The sequence below is a fragment of the Medicago truncatula genome, chromosome 2 (genome assembly GCF_003473485.1).
Source record: "Medicago truncatula cultivar Jemalong A17 chromosome 2, MtrunA17r5.0-ANR, whole genome shotgun sequence".
Taxonomy (NCBI): domain Eukaryota; kingdom Viridiplantae; phylum Streptophyta; class Magnoliopsida; order Fabales; family Fabaceae; genus Medicago; species Medicago truncatula.
Window position 1 is genome coordinate 37,093,721 of NC_053043.1, and position 17,601 is coordinate 37,111,321.

A 17,601-nucleotide genomic window follows, 5' to 3' on the forward strand; every position below is an offset into this window, starting at 1 on the left:
AAGAAAATAATTAGCTGAATTGATTTTTTTGTTAGAAGATTTAGTTGAGTTGATTTTATCGGTGATATAATATGTTAAGACTAAAACACATTAATTGTAGAGATATATTTATGTGGGTGTCTATTTAGGTTGCATTGGTTATGTAAATAGAGAAACAAAGGAATGATGGTTAGTTATTCTTAATGGAGTTCATAGCTATAAGATGGAGTCGAAGTTAGAAGGGCACCTTCTTGTGGATAAATTAAGAGGCGAAAACAGAAAGCTTGTTGATGACTAGACCAAGATTTTGGTGCAATCTAAGAACATTATGATGATTTTGACTGCTTGATGGATGTAAAGAAAGTGTACAATACACGACAAGGAATCAGAAAGTCGTGCAGAGATGACAAGTCAGAGATGTAACATCTGGCACAAAGTTGAAGGAGCACAAATATGTTCATTTCACTAGAACAAAAAGTGAAATGAACACTTATTACAAAGATGAAAAATCATATGAGTGACTATATGCGGGTATTTGGGACTGAGGAGCGTTTTAACTACATCATGAATGATTTCTAATTGTATCCTCTCCAAAATAGTAGTGGAATTGCATTCAAAGATATGTGGTTGACATTACCAGACATGAGTTACATTGTTGCAACTTGTTACTATAAGGTTGTAGTTGAGTTGACAAATCATAAAATCGGTATTTTTTATACTTTTTTTTTCTTCCAATTAGAGGTAGTCCACCACCTAACCCAATTACCCACATCATGTGTCTTGACTTGATCCCCAAACATTTTGTTCCTTTTTTTTAAGATGGTTTAATAATCCCTTCATCGTCTACATAGTGGAAGCTACACAAGACCCAAGAGGCTGAGACATGGGAAGATATGTATATTTGTTTTCGAGACCTCATGGATATTGAAAAACGAGAGAAACCACCGAAAAAATAATCAAATAAAATCAATCCAATTTTGTGCGATACTCAAGATGAAGAAAAATAAGATCTTGAAGAAGATGAAGATGCAATTTCACTAGATAGACTATGACACATGTTTGTCGGTCTTCATACTTTCTTGATCGTTAATACACCGACATATTTTGTATGGTCGATAATGTAACGCCGTTTTTTGTGTGGTCAATATATAACTAACATTATATAGATATATGACTTTTATGTGGTCGATAAAGCACTGGCAGTTTACGTGGTTATTATTGCATCATATTTATATAAATATATGTCTATGGTTAATCCATAATTTATTTTACCTTTCATTTCATTTTATTATGATATATTCTCTTGTATATACTTATGTGAAGTGAATCATGTCTCAAGATGGGAAATTTTGGAACTCATGTTCGATACGAAACTTGCAAGAGGACGGTTAAGCTTTTTTTAACCCCCGCCGACAAGTTGGATGAGTTTAAGACACAACTTAATAAATACTTTGTCCATCTTTGTGAAAATAAAATTGTGTCTCATGTATTTGTACAAGTACAATGCGTAGATTTGAAGCGGATAACGATGAAGACCATGGAAAATTGTTTATGATCCTGACATTCTTCAGAACGATGACGATGTAGCATCCATATTTTCCTCGATGGTTGAAAATAATGAGCTTTATTTTAGTGTTCGTTTCAACTGAAAGTGACATAATTGTTAGTAGATTTGATGTCATTTTATGGATTTTTAAGTTTTTTTTATGCAATTTTGTGTAATATGCTATCAAAAATCCGTAATGTTGAATTGTTGTTGATTTGAATCGTTTGTGTATTTTTAATGTAATGTCAAATTGTTATAATGTTATAGAATTATGAATTATTATGCAATGTTGGTTATGAGCGAGTATTGTTATTGAATTTGTTGTACTTTTTCTAGAATTTTGTTTATGAGTTACATGTGTTTAAACTTTAAACAAACTATTGTGTCCTGGTTCCCAAAACAAGTGATGTTGATTGCATAATAGAGCATTGGCAGTTAACTCCTATTAGGTATCGAACAACGGTTAACTACCGTTTAGGGTATAATGATCATTTTGAAGTGAAGAGCGATTTCGACGGCTTAAAAGAGCGATTGTCCTCTCTCTACCAGCTTTTTGTTAGTTTCAACATTTTATAAAATGATATTTTAGAAAATCATGATATAATTAATACTTATTTTCCAACTATACTTAAACATAATTAAGATGATTTATTTTGATATGATTGTTAGTGAAGTACACCCTCCGGTCACTATTATAAGCAAATGTTTGCATTTTAGATTCATTCGGTTAATGATATATATGATCTTTATTATAAACCACATACATCATTTAATGAATGAATCTAAAATGCAAACTTTTGCTTATAATAATGATCGGAGGGTGTATATTTTTTCTTGTTATAAAAAAGTATTTATACTCTTTTCATTGAAAATAAAAAATTCTAAATTAATTAAAGGAAAAAAAGATCTATTAGTACAAATATATCTTAATTGAATTTCTTAATCTAGATGCAAAAATGAAACTATCAAATATGGCACAAGTGTGATCAAATGGTTACTAATTGCATCAAAGCTCAATAATTGACTTTTCTCCCCCACATGTACATCCAATTAATACAAATAACCAATGAATCAAGACAGGTATCTGCTATTTCAATGCTTAAAAGTGGCATTATTTATTGGGATGACACAAATGAGATTTGCCACATTTGCTAAGACATTTTGAAATTCAGAGAATCTTAATTCAAAACAAATAATGTGCAGAATACAGATAATACCTCTGCATTGCAACTTGCAAGCAGTCGTTGAAGAATCAAGAACGCGATGTGATGCATCTTAACCACCATTAAGAACAATCAATTTCTAAAATTAACTATACAATAATGAAAGCCTTGATTACAGTAACACAAACTTTTCTTTCATGGTCTACATTTATACAAGAAAAGGATAGTTCAAATCTTTAATTTGAAAGAACCATTGCTTTCAACACGAAGAGACTTGATTCTGTTAGCATTAGCATTAGTAAGACACTTGAATATCTAGGACTAGATAAATATCTGAGTTAGACTTCTATATTGCAAATAAATAAATGAATAATTGAGCTCCAAGATAACTTTGCAGCAAATTTAGGGATGCAAGTTTTGGAGTGCTTGTTGCATTAACACTGCTATGATACTTCCCATTGATATGTTGATGATGTTGACTATATCATTATTGAGCTGCAGAAAAAGGAGAAAGCAATTATAAATAACTAGTTTAGAATTACATATTGCTACCATATATATGCAGATTAAGTCGGCGAATCAAATCATGGTATCTTTCATTTTCAGCCCAAAGGTATTGTTTTCACATTAAAAAGTCCAATGTCCGTGTTTGGAATGACAGTGTGTTTGATGAAATCACGGTGCCACCCTGATTTTGTTAAAGCTAGCTTTTGTTAAAATCATGGTGGCATACCGACATCGTAATTCTGTCAAGCTCACCGTGAATTCATACATGTTGATAGGTATCATCTAGTCTACCATTCAATGTATGCTTAAAAAAGAAGTCAGCCATATCATTTGAATTGTCATATATCACAAATTATAGGTACTTGATTGTTGAACACTGTCGTAACTTGAATATCTTAAACACAAGCAGACAACTTAAATTGGCTACATCAGACATGGTGAGATAGTTCTACAAATAAACAAAAAATAATAATAATAAATCAGTTTTTTGGGAACGTACCCATCGAAATCCTTCCCTCTCTTGAAATGAAGCACCAATTATGCTTTCACCAAGATTAGCAAACTGGGCAGCTAGTATACATATAATTACTTCATGTGAACCAATCTGTTCAACAACAAAAAATTAATAAGTATATTATTAGCACAACTTTTCTTTAACTTTTTAAGCAACTGACCATAAAAAGCAAAAACTATACAAGCAAGGATACTTCAATTTGTTAACGGGATTTAAGACAATGAGGAAGGAAAAGCTGCTGTCAAAAGGTTCCATCCTTTTATTGGTTTCATTATCCGAAATGATAGAACACTATCCAAGAACAATTAAATCCATAACACAAAGATGCTTATTTGTTGGCTTTTCAGCAATATATGGGACCAACATTCTTAATATTTACCCAAGTTTTAAAAACTAGACCAAACCGGCAGGTTCAACATATTCAACTGGGAAACGATTAGCTTTTTGGTTGGTTCAATTTTATTTGAATTGTGGGTGGTTCAACTCACTGGTTTTTTTTCTTTACTTTTTTAATACATTTTTTGTTTTTACCTTATTTACTAGTCATCCATGTGAACAAATTGAAGTTCGTCTTGCCAGTTCAATCTCTGATCTGGTTTATCAAATATTTTTCTATATATGAACTGGCAAAATAGAAGTCAACCTATGTTCCCTCAATTTGTAGGATCCACAATGTTTAGATGCATAGCTTACATTACATTAACCTTGTTACCCCCTATGTTACAGTTCCGACTTGGCAATAAATGAATGAACACATTGTTGAATGCCTATTGAAACATAGAAATGTGTTATCATTGAACTCATTTGTTTTCTTTCAATTCCTTTCCATGATACAAATTCCTTTAATTCTCTTCCCTACAAACTAAACATAACACGGTTTTATATGAATCCAGTAGTATTTTCAATTTCATAGGAATATCTATAATTTTCATCTGTATCCAAGGAATCAGCTAATGATCCTCATCTCAGCTCTTCTGCTTGACAGTGCAAGGTATATGCGTTCCATGATCCTCATCTCAGCTCTTCTGCTTGATAGTGCAAGGCATATACATTCCATCACTTAATGCATCAATTCGTGTATCAAGCTTCTAGTAATTTGCACCTTCCAAGTACCGCCAAGCTGCAGGCTGAAATGGTGCTCGAGACATTGGGAATTACAACAAGAGTTGAGTTAAATTAGGGTCACATGATGACGGCACAAATAGGTTTTATGCCCAAACTTGTAGCATACTTAACATTTGAACGAGGCTTATCCTCTTATACCTCTTGATCAGCCAAACGTTCCACTGCAACCACATGAACCTTTTCCATGACCGAAGTATAACGTGAAGTTTAACTGCGTTTAGAAGAAGCAGAAGATTGTGTAACGAGTTTGTACAGCATTTAGCAAGGTGCAAAACCTGTAGCAGTTAGTACTTGAAATTAAGTGTACGATGAAATTGAGAGAATTCTACTTTCTTTGTGACACAGAATTCTACTTGGGCTTCTTGAAATGTGCTTCTTAAGCCAAGAGAAGAGCAACTATTTCTGCATTGTCATATGGTTCGAGTTTGTGACTGATGTGAGTAATTAAAGCATCATACTCAGGCAGCCCTTCAAGGATCTTCTTGAGGTGAAAATGGATCTCCATTAAAGATCCAGATATCGATCAGGGCTTTGACTCAGAGTATGAAATCTGAAATTGTACGGTTTCCTTTCATAGTGTTGTGCAGTTTAGTGTACAACTAATGTGCTTTCTCTTTTGGTTTAGGAAAAAAAGTAGTCGTGAATCTTCTCCCACAGTAGCCATGGATGATGGATCATAACATAACCAATGATTTCATTAGAAGATAACTCCAAATAGGAGATTCAAGATTGCAGCCATGAAAAACTTGAGACTGAAAATATTGTGTATTCTCTATGTGATAGAATGAGGGTGAACTACAATATATGTATATGTATACACACACACACATGTGATAGGCCTGATCAATATATCCCTCTAGATTAGGGAATAGAATCAACTAAGAAAGAATACAATGAAAGAATCCCATGAATCCAATCAGGATAATATCTCAAGGACACTAATGTACAATATCTCAACACTCCCCCTTAAGGTGAAGCATATGCATCATTTGAATCCAATTTGACACATACTACCTCCGTCCCTAAATATAGGACCCCCCCCCACCCCGAGTAAATCATGGGAAGTCAGAAAGTTGTTGTGGTATTAAATTTCAAGTTTTATCCTTCAAGAGAGAGAATTGGTTGATGTTTTCAATTTTCATTAAGAGTCTTTATTACAGATTGCAAGAAAAGATGTAACATAATTAGGGGTATGTTTGTAAAGAAAGAATTATTGCAGATGAAAATTTAAAAGGGGGCCTCAAGAGGGTCTTATACTTGGGGACAGAGATAGTATATGTTAGCTGAGGACCCCGCAGAGATTTAGTGAGCATAACGGCAAGTTTCTGCAACTTCAAAGAGAATATTTTCTCTAATAAAGACATATGAATTTTATATGTTTTGTCCTATCACGAAAAACTAGATTGGAGAATAAGTGTAAAGCTGACTAATTATCACACATAAGTTCCATTGGACCAACACACTGGTCTGGTTTGGCCCAATTTGGTTTTGACTAAGAGTGGTCTGGTTTGCCTCGGTCTAATCTAGTTTGGTTTGTTCTGACTTGGACTGGTTTGGTCTGACTAGGTCTGGTTCCACACTATCCATTTGGTTTGATCCAGCAGTCTAATCTGGTGTTTTTATTTTTGTTCGATATGGTCCGATTTATGATCTGATTCGGCCCACAACCTGGTTTAGTTTGGTCTGATCTGGTTTAACAGGTGTATTTTGGTTCTGTCCGACCTGGCTCAGTTCAGTTTGCTCTGAGTCGTTCTATTTCGGTCCACAACTCAGTTCAACTCAAATCCAGTCTGGTTCAGTTTAGTATCGTCTGGTCTGGTCAGCTCTTGTTCGGCCGGGATGGTCAAGTCTATACCAACAAAGGGAATTTGTACAGCACAACATAACAAAGCGAATAGCGATTCAGGTCCATAAGAGATTATGCTCATTTCACATTGGACTTGGTTTAAATCGAGTTACGAATCACATGAATCATCTGATAGTGTTATGATACTGATAACACTGATCCATACACTCGGGGGCGGAGGCTTTTTTACAGAACGGGGTAGCTTTGCCTACCCCAAAACATTTAATTTGTTTTGATTTAGTATGTGTACTTTTATTTTAGCCACCCCAATAATATATTTTTAACTACCAATAAGTCTATTTGTCAAAAATTAGCATAAACAATAAAGTTTAAAATTACCATTTTATCCTTAAATTTATTAGTCTTATTTGACACTTTCAGTCTCCACAACAACTATAGAGAAGTTTTTCAACAATAAAAATTATCAAGACAAGATTCAGACAAAATGGATAGTAAGTATATTGCAAATAGCTTATATATTTACATTGAAAAAGATATTAATTGTCTATTTAGTACATAGACAATAATAAATATATTTGACTCATTGAAGTGAGGCCAAGTTCAACTTTACTAATTAGGTAACGACAATTATTATTTTCTTTGTCATGGCTTTAATTTACATTTTACAAAAGTTAAACTTGTAGTTTTTTCTTATTGATTCTGGTTAGTGTTAAATATGTTTAGTCCTTACAAATTTTTTGTTCAGTTTCAGTCCTTATTTTATTTTTATAGGAGTTAAATACAACAAGCACTCGTTTTTGGTAAAAGTTAATAAATGTCTACAGCAAAGTTGAATAAAACTTATGCAGGGACTAAATTTCAAATGTTGTAGTTATATATGGGCTAAAAATATATTTAACTCTAAAATTTAATATAAATTTTAAAAGGTACCCCCAATATGGACCATATTGAAAGGGTCCAATCGTGGACCTTTGATGCTGACCGGTAATAGCCAGTTTAATATTTTTTTATTCATGTAATAAAAATAAAATTGTCCTATTTGTAGGAAATCTATCACTCTGTTTACAAAGGAAATTTCTGCTACAGATTTTTTATGACACCCTTTTTCGTTCCACCATTGAAATGGTTTTTTTATGGGTGTGGTTCCTAGTTTCTATCTATGAGTGAGAAAGTAACGAACCCACAAACCTCCCTCTCCTTACTTAGTTGTGGATCTTAAAGTTTGGCTTGTTTATAGTTTTACCTCACTCCCATTTACAATTCCTTTACCATTGAAATGAAAATTAAAGCTAAAGCTTCGAACTTTCCACTTTTGAAAAAACTCAACTCTAAAGCTTCCATTGCAGCTAGTACCAACACAAGTATGGGATTTTCTTGTTTGGGATTGTTACAACTGTTGTTGATAATAGAGAAAACACAATATTATTGCTTGAAATGAGAAAAAACTGTTGTTGATAGTTTTTAAATTATTCAAAACTTCAGATCTATATCTGATTTGGAGAGCCATTTATGTAACTAGATAAACTAATTAGTGTACAGCAGCTTAAGAATTTTGAGGATGGGTTTAAAAGGAAAAGTGTTTTACACGTGAGAGAAAGAGTACGGAATTTGTATACACAAAATGGAAACTGGTCCAACAAAGTCTGTACCCCTTATAGCTGGTAATTTACCGAGGTCCATACATATTAAGGGTTCCGTTAAATTGAGGTTCACCTATGGTCCTTTAAATTGAGGTCCATAATATTAACGGTTCCTATTTTAAAAATAATTAATTTTTCTTCATATTTTTTATTAAAAAAAAAAATTCTTCATGTTTTACCCCCTCCAGAAATTTAGTCTAGCTTTGCCATTGCATACACTATTGGGGAGTATCAACATATTACAGTCATCACAAAGTAAATACAATTATCTTTGTCTCTAACATTATTCAAATGCCAATATGATCCTCAAAACTAAAGAGGGTTAATGGTGCTTTACCCCCCTGTAATATAGGTCATTTTTGGTTTTCCCCCCTGTAAAATATTTTTTTTTATTTACCCCCCTGTAAAATATATTTTTTTTGGAATACCCCCCTAATAGGTCATAAAAAAACGAAAAAATTCTGCAAAAAAAAAATAAAGTTGTTTTTTTATGACCTATTACGGGGGTATTCCAAAAAAAAAATATTTTACAGGGGGGTAAATAAAAAAAAATATTTTACAGGGGGGAAAACAAAAAATGACCTATATTACAGGGGGTAAAACACCATTAACCCAACTAAAGATAAAATACTTCCAAAATATCCTATTCAAGAATGACAAGTGCACACCCAACCCCCATACAAACACAAACGCAAATGCACACCTACCACACAAATCCTTACTCTGTTTTAGGCTTTTAACCCTGTCAGCACTTAATTTCACAGAAATCCCTAACTCTTTATTGACTGTTCTTGAAAATCTACCTAACTTTACAACTACGTTCGCAGGATTCTCGTAATCAAATCTCGAGCAAGTCAGATCCCTACTTAGCGGCCTAAACCGCATAAGGTTTATATTTTAGATTTTACCAGCCAGAGATCCTTGAGAGGTTTCCACTGTCTATCTTAAATAAAATTATAAAAGCAAAATTTGAAAGTATTGTTTCAGAACCTCTACATTTACTCTCTCCATATATTTTTAACAGAAACACAGCATATAAAATTATTACAAACCCAATCCATTACCTTTACCAACTGTATTCATTACTTACCTATCCAACTGTTAAGGAAATAAGCAACTAAACTATCTCTAGATCACAAACTAACTACTTTCCTAGCATTCCAATCATCACGAACAGATCATTTAATTAATTTTACTATTTCATTTCTAGGGATAAACTAAATGATGCACAAAGTACAAAGTGTTTGATCCCACTAATAACACATTTTCTCGCAGAAATGTATTGTATATAAGGACTAAAATCAATGAAATCTCCAAGTAAAGGACACTGCAACCTGATTACCTTATTAATCCATTCTTCCCACCCATAGTCATCCCATAAACATATTTCAGATTCAGAGATTAGGGAAGTACCTGGCCCAGAAGAAAACTGACAAAGGCAAGAGCTACAGATGCTAAAATTCCAGCCAAGGTTCCTTCAACACTAACTGCCCCTTCAGTGCCTCTTGGAACTACTTTGAATGACGTAACAAGGTACCTGGACATTAAGCAGAAGGAACTTTACTAAGGATATCATATCTTAAAATAAATTGTGTACTCAAAGAATTAATTCACACCGACACTATAAAACAAGCAAATATGTTAAGCAGATATTGATAACAACACGGCCAAGGTCTCAAGTCGGTAGATCAGTTGGTAAAATAGGGGACATCGAAGGAGTTCTAAGTAGGAACTTCAGGGTTTGATCCTTGGAAACTGACATATATCTATCCAAAAGAAAAAACAGAACATGGCCAAGGTCTACATTAATCAGAAAGGGTTAACTACTCACGTTGTTTTTCCATATGCTTTGCCGATCTCACTTGAGACTGTGTCACTCAACTTGGTACAGAAACTTGCAACAAATCCAAGTCTCCAAAGCTGAGAAAAAGCCGCTCCTCCAACACCAAAAATTGTGAGGAAAGCACAAACGCAACCGGCAGCACTGGATCCAATTACACTCCCTGGACCCCTTCTTCCTTTTCTTTTCTCAGCAACCCCTTGTTCCATTTTCTGCGCCATTTTGACTTTTGTTGCAGCTGTACCCTAAACAAACCCCAAACCAATCAACTCCGAAGTACAAAAAGCATCAACCCTATAACCCAAAACAATGAAAATTTTCATATCCATTTTCATAATTGCATAGATCCTAATGAAGTTTAACACTTTCAAAAAACACAAACTCCCAATTCCAGAATAACAAATGCTACAAAACTCTCAAAACCCATTTCCAGAATTTAATAAAATAAGAAAAATTTATCAATTTTCAGATAAGTCCAATCCTAAACCCCAAAAACAAAACATTCAAAATCACGTTTCAGATTAAAATCACTGGTACCCCCATTTTCAGAATTTCACATTAATAACCAAATTTTGCAATCAAAAAACATAACTTTCATCTCAAACACCAAAAATTCTCAAAACCCATAAACCAAATCAACCAAAATCTCCAGACCCATTTCCCAAATCCCACATCACTCCAACAAAAATCAATTTTTTTCAATCAAATTTCATAATTTTCAAAACAAACAAAACCATAAAAAGCAACAAAATTGAGCTTACAATGATGAAATAGGTAGCAACAAGAAGAAATCCATCACCACCAAAAGCACGCCAAGTAAGCGTACCAAGCAAAAAAGCAGCAACAATCCCTTCAAACGACAACCCAGTAACCAAAATAGGAGAACCCAATACAAAGATCAACAAATTACTGAACAAAGAAGATTGCCACGTGGCAGGTGATGATTGGACAATAGCCATAGCTCCTCCAACAACATCTTGAACACTTGATACACGCGAAGATTGCATCATGTTGTTGTTGCGAAGAATGTTAGGGTTTAAGGTTGTTGGTGTAAATGTGAGTTTTGGAGAGAGAGAATAGGGTTTGTGTTTGTGATGTTGGAAGAGAAGAGGGAGAGAGGGTGGGAATGTGAATGTGTAAAGTGTTGAATAAGCCATCAATTTTGTATAGGGAAGGAATATGTATGTGAAAGAAGAGTGAGGAAAGAAAATAGTTGATGTTTGTTACTTCTTTGATGATGATACACTTTTGAATTTTGATTTTAATTCAATAAATTGGATATACTATAGACTAAAAAAATAAAATAAAAAACAATTAGTCATTTTCATTCATCATGGATGACAAATATCCTTCCTTAAAAAAAAAAATAGTTGTATCAAAATTTTAAAATAATTTTATTGTGCATTTTGTTCTTTAAAATAGTCTTTTAATGCTGTCAATAACTCTCTTTTTTAACAGGGATTGGAGAATTGATATGACATTATTAACGGAACATTTAAACGTCAAAGACTATATTGATTGACGTAGTGCACAATCAATGACTATTAGGGGTGTAAGTGGTTTAGACAAAATCAACGAAACCGAAAATCCAAATTGAACCAAACCGAAAAAATATCCGACCTTGTTTGGTTCGGTTTGAAACTGATCTGAACCAATTGAAACCGATCTAGTTTGGTTTGGTTCATGGTTTTTCATTTTGAGATCCTTGAAACCGATAAACCAATCTGGTGATAACCACACTTCTTATTTTACTAATATTATCCTACCTCACACAAAATTATGGTTAGGCGCAAAATTAAATATAAAATACTTTTTAATTCATTCACTTTCTCTCATCTTCATCTCATTTAATTAGTCAGACTCTTTCATTTCTACTAAGAAAGAAACCCTAGTCGTCAACCATACCAAACCCATTGACGATTTACGTTGGAATTGGATTGATTTAGTTTGGATGTTTTTATTTAATTTCATGGCGACCATAATTTCATGATGTTTAAATTTCAGGATGTTTTAAGTTCAGTTTGCATGAATTTGTTATTTTGACTATGTTTTAATTTTAGGATGTTCTTTTTGGAATTTTTGTGTTTGTTGATGAATGATGCATGTATGAATCATGAATGGTTAAAATATTTTAGTTTGATGAAGTTGTTTTTAAAGAATGATGGATGAATGAATCTTGGATCATATGTATGAAATATTGAGTAAGGTGTTATAAAAAGTTGTTTGAAAAATAGAGAACATGAAAAAACAAAATATGAAATACAATTATACAAAGTTCTATGAAATATTTTGTGAGAATATGAATTTTTTTAATTGCATTTTTAAATAAACAGATCAACCAAACCAATCAAAACCAAACCAAACCGATTAGTTTTGTTCAGTTTCTTTTTTGAAAAACAGTGAAAACCGAACCAATCCAAACAAATGAAGGTTTCATCGGTTCGAACATTTTTTTGACTGAAAACCAATCCAAACCGAACTGTTATACCCCTAATGACTATTATGGAATTTTGATAATTTTTTTTAGGCAAAAAGAGGAAAGCTTAGCAAGTAACCAAGCCGCCAGAATATATTATGTAAAAGAAAGCTAAGAAAACAAGATAAAGGAGGGGGATCAAACCAAAACCTCCTATGTAATTTACAAACCTATAGTTAGGCATTCCTAACTTGTTTTGTACATAACTAGCTCTAATGCAATCAGGGATATTAAGCTAAACTGTTATATGATTAGAATTTAAATCTAAATTTGTCAAGATATCTGCACATTGATTCCCTTCGCTAAACACATGGGATGCTATAAAATTCATTGACCTAGTTTTGATAATGCAATTGTTCCATCTATTTCTTAGCTTCCAAGGAACAACATAATTGTTTTTGAAAGCTTGTACCACCAAAGCAAAGTCAAGTTCAAGCCATAAATTTCTCCAATTATTTTTGACATGCTAGCTCTATAGCCCTCATTGCACCAGACAATTCAGCAAAAAAAGCATTTTCAAGGCTAATGTTTTCTGCAAAATAAGAATTTTGATACATTGAAAGATTATTAATGACGAAACTGATTATTTTTCCCACAAAAAAGGCTGGATACTATAATTTGTTTTTGTTTTGTAGTTTTTTAGTTGGGTTAAATACATTTTTAGTTGTTGAATGTATCTCAAAATGTATTTTAGTCTTTTTAGATTCGTTGGTTTCACATATTGTTGCAACTTTCGTTTCAGTCTAGATTTTAAGCTTCAACAATGCTGCATTTTGATCTTAGAAGTTGTGATTTTTTGTCCTAAAAGCGATAATTGTTTTTGTAACTACTCTTCAAATTTGAAAGTAGGGTTGAAATTCACCACTTAAGGGTCAAAATCCATTTTTCAGTGCTAAAAATTTGGATTGAAAATTCACCAAGAAGACATATTTTAAAATGAGAGGAATAAGTTTGAGTTTAAAAAAAATCAAAGAGATCGAAAATGCATTGAAACTTTTTTCCGTTGCCCTCTTGCTTAATTCTTCAAACAAATTTAAAATAAATAATTTAAGTGAACAAATTGAAACTTCATCATATATGAATAAAATTACTTCATTGCGGCATGTGAAGGATAACATGATTAATGAGATCAAGATTGCAAGAGACAGACTCTCTTGTTATTTATTTAATGATTAAACTTGAATTTTCTTACTACTAATTTGATTGAAAATAATAGAAATTTGATACTAATTTTCTTTATAGTTTTGAAGACAGTGATTGGACTACATGTCCTACTACAAGAAGGTCAGTTACATGATTTGCTGTGTTCTTAGACAATTCACTAATCTCTTGGAAGTCAAAGAAACAATGTTGAGATCTAATGGTTACATTATATTTTCAAGGTTCTAAGCATTACTTTTCCTAAGCTAACTTCTCCATCATTATACAAAAAATTTCATTACAATTTTATTTACATTCGATATAAAAATATTGTATCTATTTGAATACAATATTTCCTTGAAGGATCTGACATAATTTTAAATACAAATCAACAAAGAAATTACAACTTTCTAAAGTTTTTTTTACTCATTCACCACTCACTAAAATGTGGGGTGCAAGGCAAAACTCTTGAAGCCACATACATTAATTAGACTTTTGGAGGAGGAAGGAGCCATTTTGATCCTTGAATCATTCCAAGTGTAATGAAAGGTTTAACCTCTGCTTCACTTAGTTGCTTTGTGATACTTACACGCCCTTTCGGATCTGATTTTGGTCCTGTGTTTTGATATTCTCCAAAGTATGATGTTCTGCAGATAAGATAATGTATTAATCAACAATTTATGTTAATCGGTCCTTGGATCAAATACCGAATTTAAAAATAAAATAAAATTAGTTAAGGAGTTACTTGTCAAATTCAGGGTGCATGCCATTATCCCATCCTTTTGGATGAACAACATTGGTCATAGTTGAGTAAGCATAGATAATTTTAGGATAAGTCATCCATGCTCTAGCTAAGAAAGTAGTAGTTCCAGTTCCAGTAATATCACAATGCACAAATGAGTATAAATCAGCATCTGATGCACTTTTTCTTGCTTGTGCTACTATCACTGTTGGCCCAGCGTCACCAAGCGCTCTCAATTCGTTTTTCTGCATCATCCGATCGAGCAACATCTTATATACTTATGTTTGTTTTATATATCTTAGTTAAAAAATATGATCAAAGAGTATGTGATGTGAATAGTACTGCACATGGTCGAGACTATATTTACTTACCAAATATAGTGATGTTCCACTTCCAAAAATGAAATCGACCGTGCCTTGAATTAAGCAATCTTTGAAAAAATGATTATGCCGATCATCACAAATTGTATCTTGGAACCCTAAAATCTTGCAATTATAAAATGCTGCTCTGTCACCAGAAATTCTTAATGCAACTGCTTGTTCTCCTGCCTTTCTTCCATCAGGTCTTGGTGCAGAATTCTGTACCAAATTCATTACCAAAAAACAATCATAAGGAAAACTCCATAAACAAATAATAAATAAATCGATGACATTTTTTTATTGATTTGAATTAGAAAACACAAATTTTGTCATTAAAAATCTAAAATATTTTTCTCTAAAAAAAAAAAATCTAACATATCAATCAAATCAATCCCTTTTATGTAAATATTGAAGGTCCTTTTTTTTTTTTTATCAGGGACTAATTTTACCAAAATTTCAATTTTGGAAACTAAATTGATATTTTAAATCTTATACAAGACATTTAAATAATGATCATTAGTGTTGTTACTAATCCTTCTCCTTCCCCAACATTATATATAAGCAATAATTTTCTCAATTTTTTTTTTAACAACAAATTTGACCAGATCACTGCTCAAGACGAATAGAGACGGGTGAAACTGAGAATACAGACAAAAAGCGTCATACAAAGGAGATAGTAAACAAACCGAAAGCATGATGTTAGCAGCTACAAAATAATCTGATTCAACAATCAATGTAGCACTATCAACTGTGCCATATTTTGCTGCAGTGCCACCAAAGGTTATATTTGGCATAGTTCCTGGTGCTGCATACAATGTAACAAAAGGTTTTGTCCTCTCAATTTTAATTTTCTCATTATAATTTCCACCACCAATTTTCACAATCACACGTTTGTTGTTTCCAGTTGGTATACTATTAATGGCATCAGTGATGGTTTTGAAATCACCCTTGCCATCTTGCATTACTGTAATAACCTTAGGAGCAGCCTCTGCAGCTACCAAGGAAGGATCAAGGGTTGCTTTTCTTTGTGCTAATGGTCCCACATTGGTATTAAACCATGCATCTAATTGGGCTCTATTAGCAGGAATTGGAGTTAAGTCATCTGATAATACAACATTGGCTGTGAATAATGCTACTATGATAGCAACATTGATAGTAGATGTTCTTGATTTTGAGATCATTTTTTTTTTGTTTTCAATTTTATTTCTATGTTTTTGTTTTGTTGATTGAATTGGTGGTTTGTGCTGGAATTTACATAATATTTGTGAGACTTATTTTGGAGGGTGGTTAATTTGGTTCAACCATTTTTTTGTGAAGAAGGCTAAAATTAAACATGGTGTTTATGGTTCATTGATTTCAATTTCATAGGTTGGGAAAGTAGTTAATTTGATCCAACAATTTTTTTTGTGAAGAGGGCTAAATTTAAACATGGGATTTAAGGATTGTTGTTTCTTTTGTTAAAAGGAAAAATGTGATTTCTAACCATTGAAATGTGTGGACCGAAATTGTACAGAGTTTGGCAGAGTGATTCTAGGCCTTGAATATTAGGAGGAAATTTAGCACCATTTTTTTTTTTAATTCTGCTCTTCCCGCAGCACATTTCGCTCCCACCCAGCAGCTTTGCCGAAAAAACCTCTGCGTTAGTTAACTAACGCAAGTGTAAATTTATGTGTTAGTTAACTAACGTTGCGTCACTTAAGTAACGCAAGTATAAAACACTGTGTGAGTTAACTCACGCCCAGTCTGTGTAAAAAACTAGAAGAGGCAGAAACCTCTATTTTCCATAATTTTTCAATCCTTCTTTCATACATTCATTCATTCAGTCATTTGCATACATTTTTCATCATTCATTCAAGCATTAACTCATAATTATATTACGAAAAATAACGGAATAAAATAACGAATAATGTATAAAAAATGCCAAAAAGCGCAAATGTAATACGATTACAACCAAATCCAACAAGTCAAACTGGTCCATCCCGTAGACTCCTCCTCCTCCTCCACTGAGCCAGATTGTATGCCCTGCATCAAGCGAATAACCTCCTATGAATTATGAAACACAGCAGGATGCGCCATTGCATCGTCCACTCTGGCTCAGATGTTGCTAATGATCTGGTATGGGTCGGGAGGATGTTTGGCCCACTGTTTCTCAACAAGAACCTCCTCGTAAGGAGGGACAGGACGAGGAGGCGCATCAGCTGCGTAGTCAGGAATGGCCGCAGGGGGGTTCACAATAGGATGTGATACTCTAACGAACCATCTCATGTACCCCCTAGAATGAGCCCACGGCTCGTTATCCGGAACTGGATAACCCCTCTGCTGATGGCTGAGGACATGTAGAGCAAACTCTATGAAGGTCTGGGCCACGTCATCTGCCGTAAGAGGCTTAATGTCTGTAGGAGGCCTGGGCCGTGTCTGGACATACCCGTACTGCCTAAGAACCGACTCTGGCAAGTGACAGACCATCCTATCTCTGTCGGCCATGATCCATCCGAAGTACCAGCATATATCCTGAAAGGGTCTGATGCGTCGTCTTCTCTCGTACGGCCTCCAGATGACACAAGAATGGTCCAACAAATCAATGGCATCTCTGTAGTGTCCAGGATTAGAAAAGCCCCTGGGAGGTTTCCATTGACTCACAAGCGGGGAAACAATAGGGTCGTAGTCATCATCATCAATCCTCGGAATGATGTTCGTGAAGTGCGTCAAAGTCCATCCCTGCAAACACAAAGAAACAAATTTATATCAGCACAAGTATTATAC

The 17,601-nt window shown here is 33.5% G+C and overlaps 2 protein-coding genes across 2 annotated transcripts; both read right to left on the reverse strand.

Moving 5' to 3' along the window:
• Positions 1-2,684: 2,684 nt before the first annotated feature.
• Positions 2,685-11,373, reverse strand: LOC25487201 (protein VTE6, chloroplastic). Its single transcript, XM_013609068.3, has 5 exons — positions 10,883-11,373; positions 10,113-10,366; positions 9,695-9,818; positions 3,695-3,799; positions 2,685-3,183 (listed from the first exon to the last, which is right to left on the reverse strand). Exons 1-5 carry the CDS (start codon positions 11,276-11,278, stop codon positions 3,091-3,093), a joined length of 972 nt encoding a protein of 323 aa, XP_013464522.1. The 5' UTR covers positions 11,279-11,373; the 3' UTR covers positions 2,685-3,090.
• Positions 11,374-13,998: 2,625 nt separating this feature from the next.
• LOC25487202 (pectinesterase PPME1) lies at positions 13,999-16,074 on the reverse strand. Its single transcript, XM_013609069.3, has 4 exons — positions 15,525-16,074; positions 14,851-15,057; positions 14,483-14,724; positions 13,999-14,384 (listed from the first exon to the last, which is right to left on the reverse strand). The coding sequence occupies exons 1-4, from the start codon at positions 16,017-16,019 to the stop codon at positions 14,225-14,227; spliced, it is 1,104 nt and encodes a 367-aa protein (XP_013464523.1). The 5' UTR covers positions 16,020-16,074; the 3' UTR covers positions 13,999-14,224.
• Positions 16,075-17,601: the final 1,527 nt, after the last annotated feature.

Excerpts from the sequence above, each read along its gene's own strand:
- LOC25487201 (XM_013609068.3), bottom strand. The coding sequence starts at position 11,278 with ATGGCTTATTCAACACTTTACACATTCACATTCCCACCCTCTCTCCCT. Across the intron at positions 10,367-10,882 it reads TTGCTACCTATTTCATCATT|GGTACAGCTGCAACAAAAGT; the intron begins GTAAGCTCAATT and ends GGGTTTGTTTAG. Across the intron at positions 3,184-3,694 it reads AGAGGGAAGGATTTCGATGG|CTCAATAATGATATAGTCAA; the intron begins GTACGTTCCCAA and ends CTTTTTCTGCAG.
- LOC25487202 (XM_013609069.3), bottom strand. The coding sequence starts at position 16,019 with ATGATCTCAAAATCAAGAACATCTACTATCAATGTTGCTATCATAGTA. Across the intron at positions 15,058-15,524 it reads CTGCTAACATCATGCTTTCG|AATTCTGCACCAAGACCTGA; the intron begins GTTTGTTTACTA and ends AATTTGGTACAG. Across the intron at positions 14,725-14,850 it reads GTGGAACATCACTATATTTG|AAAAACGAATTGAGAGCGCT; the intron begins GTAAGTAAATAT and ends CGGATGATGCAG.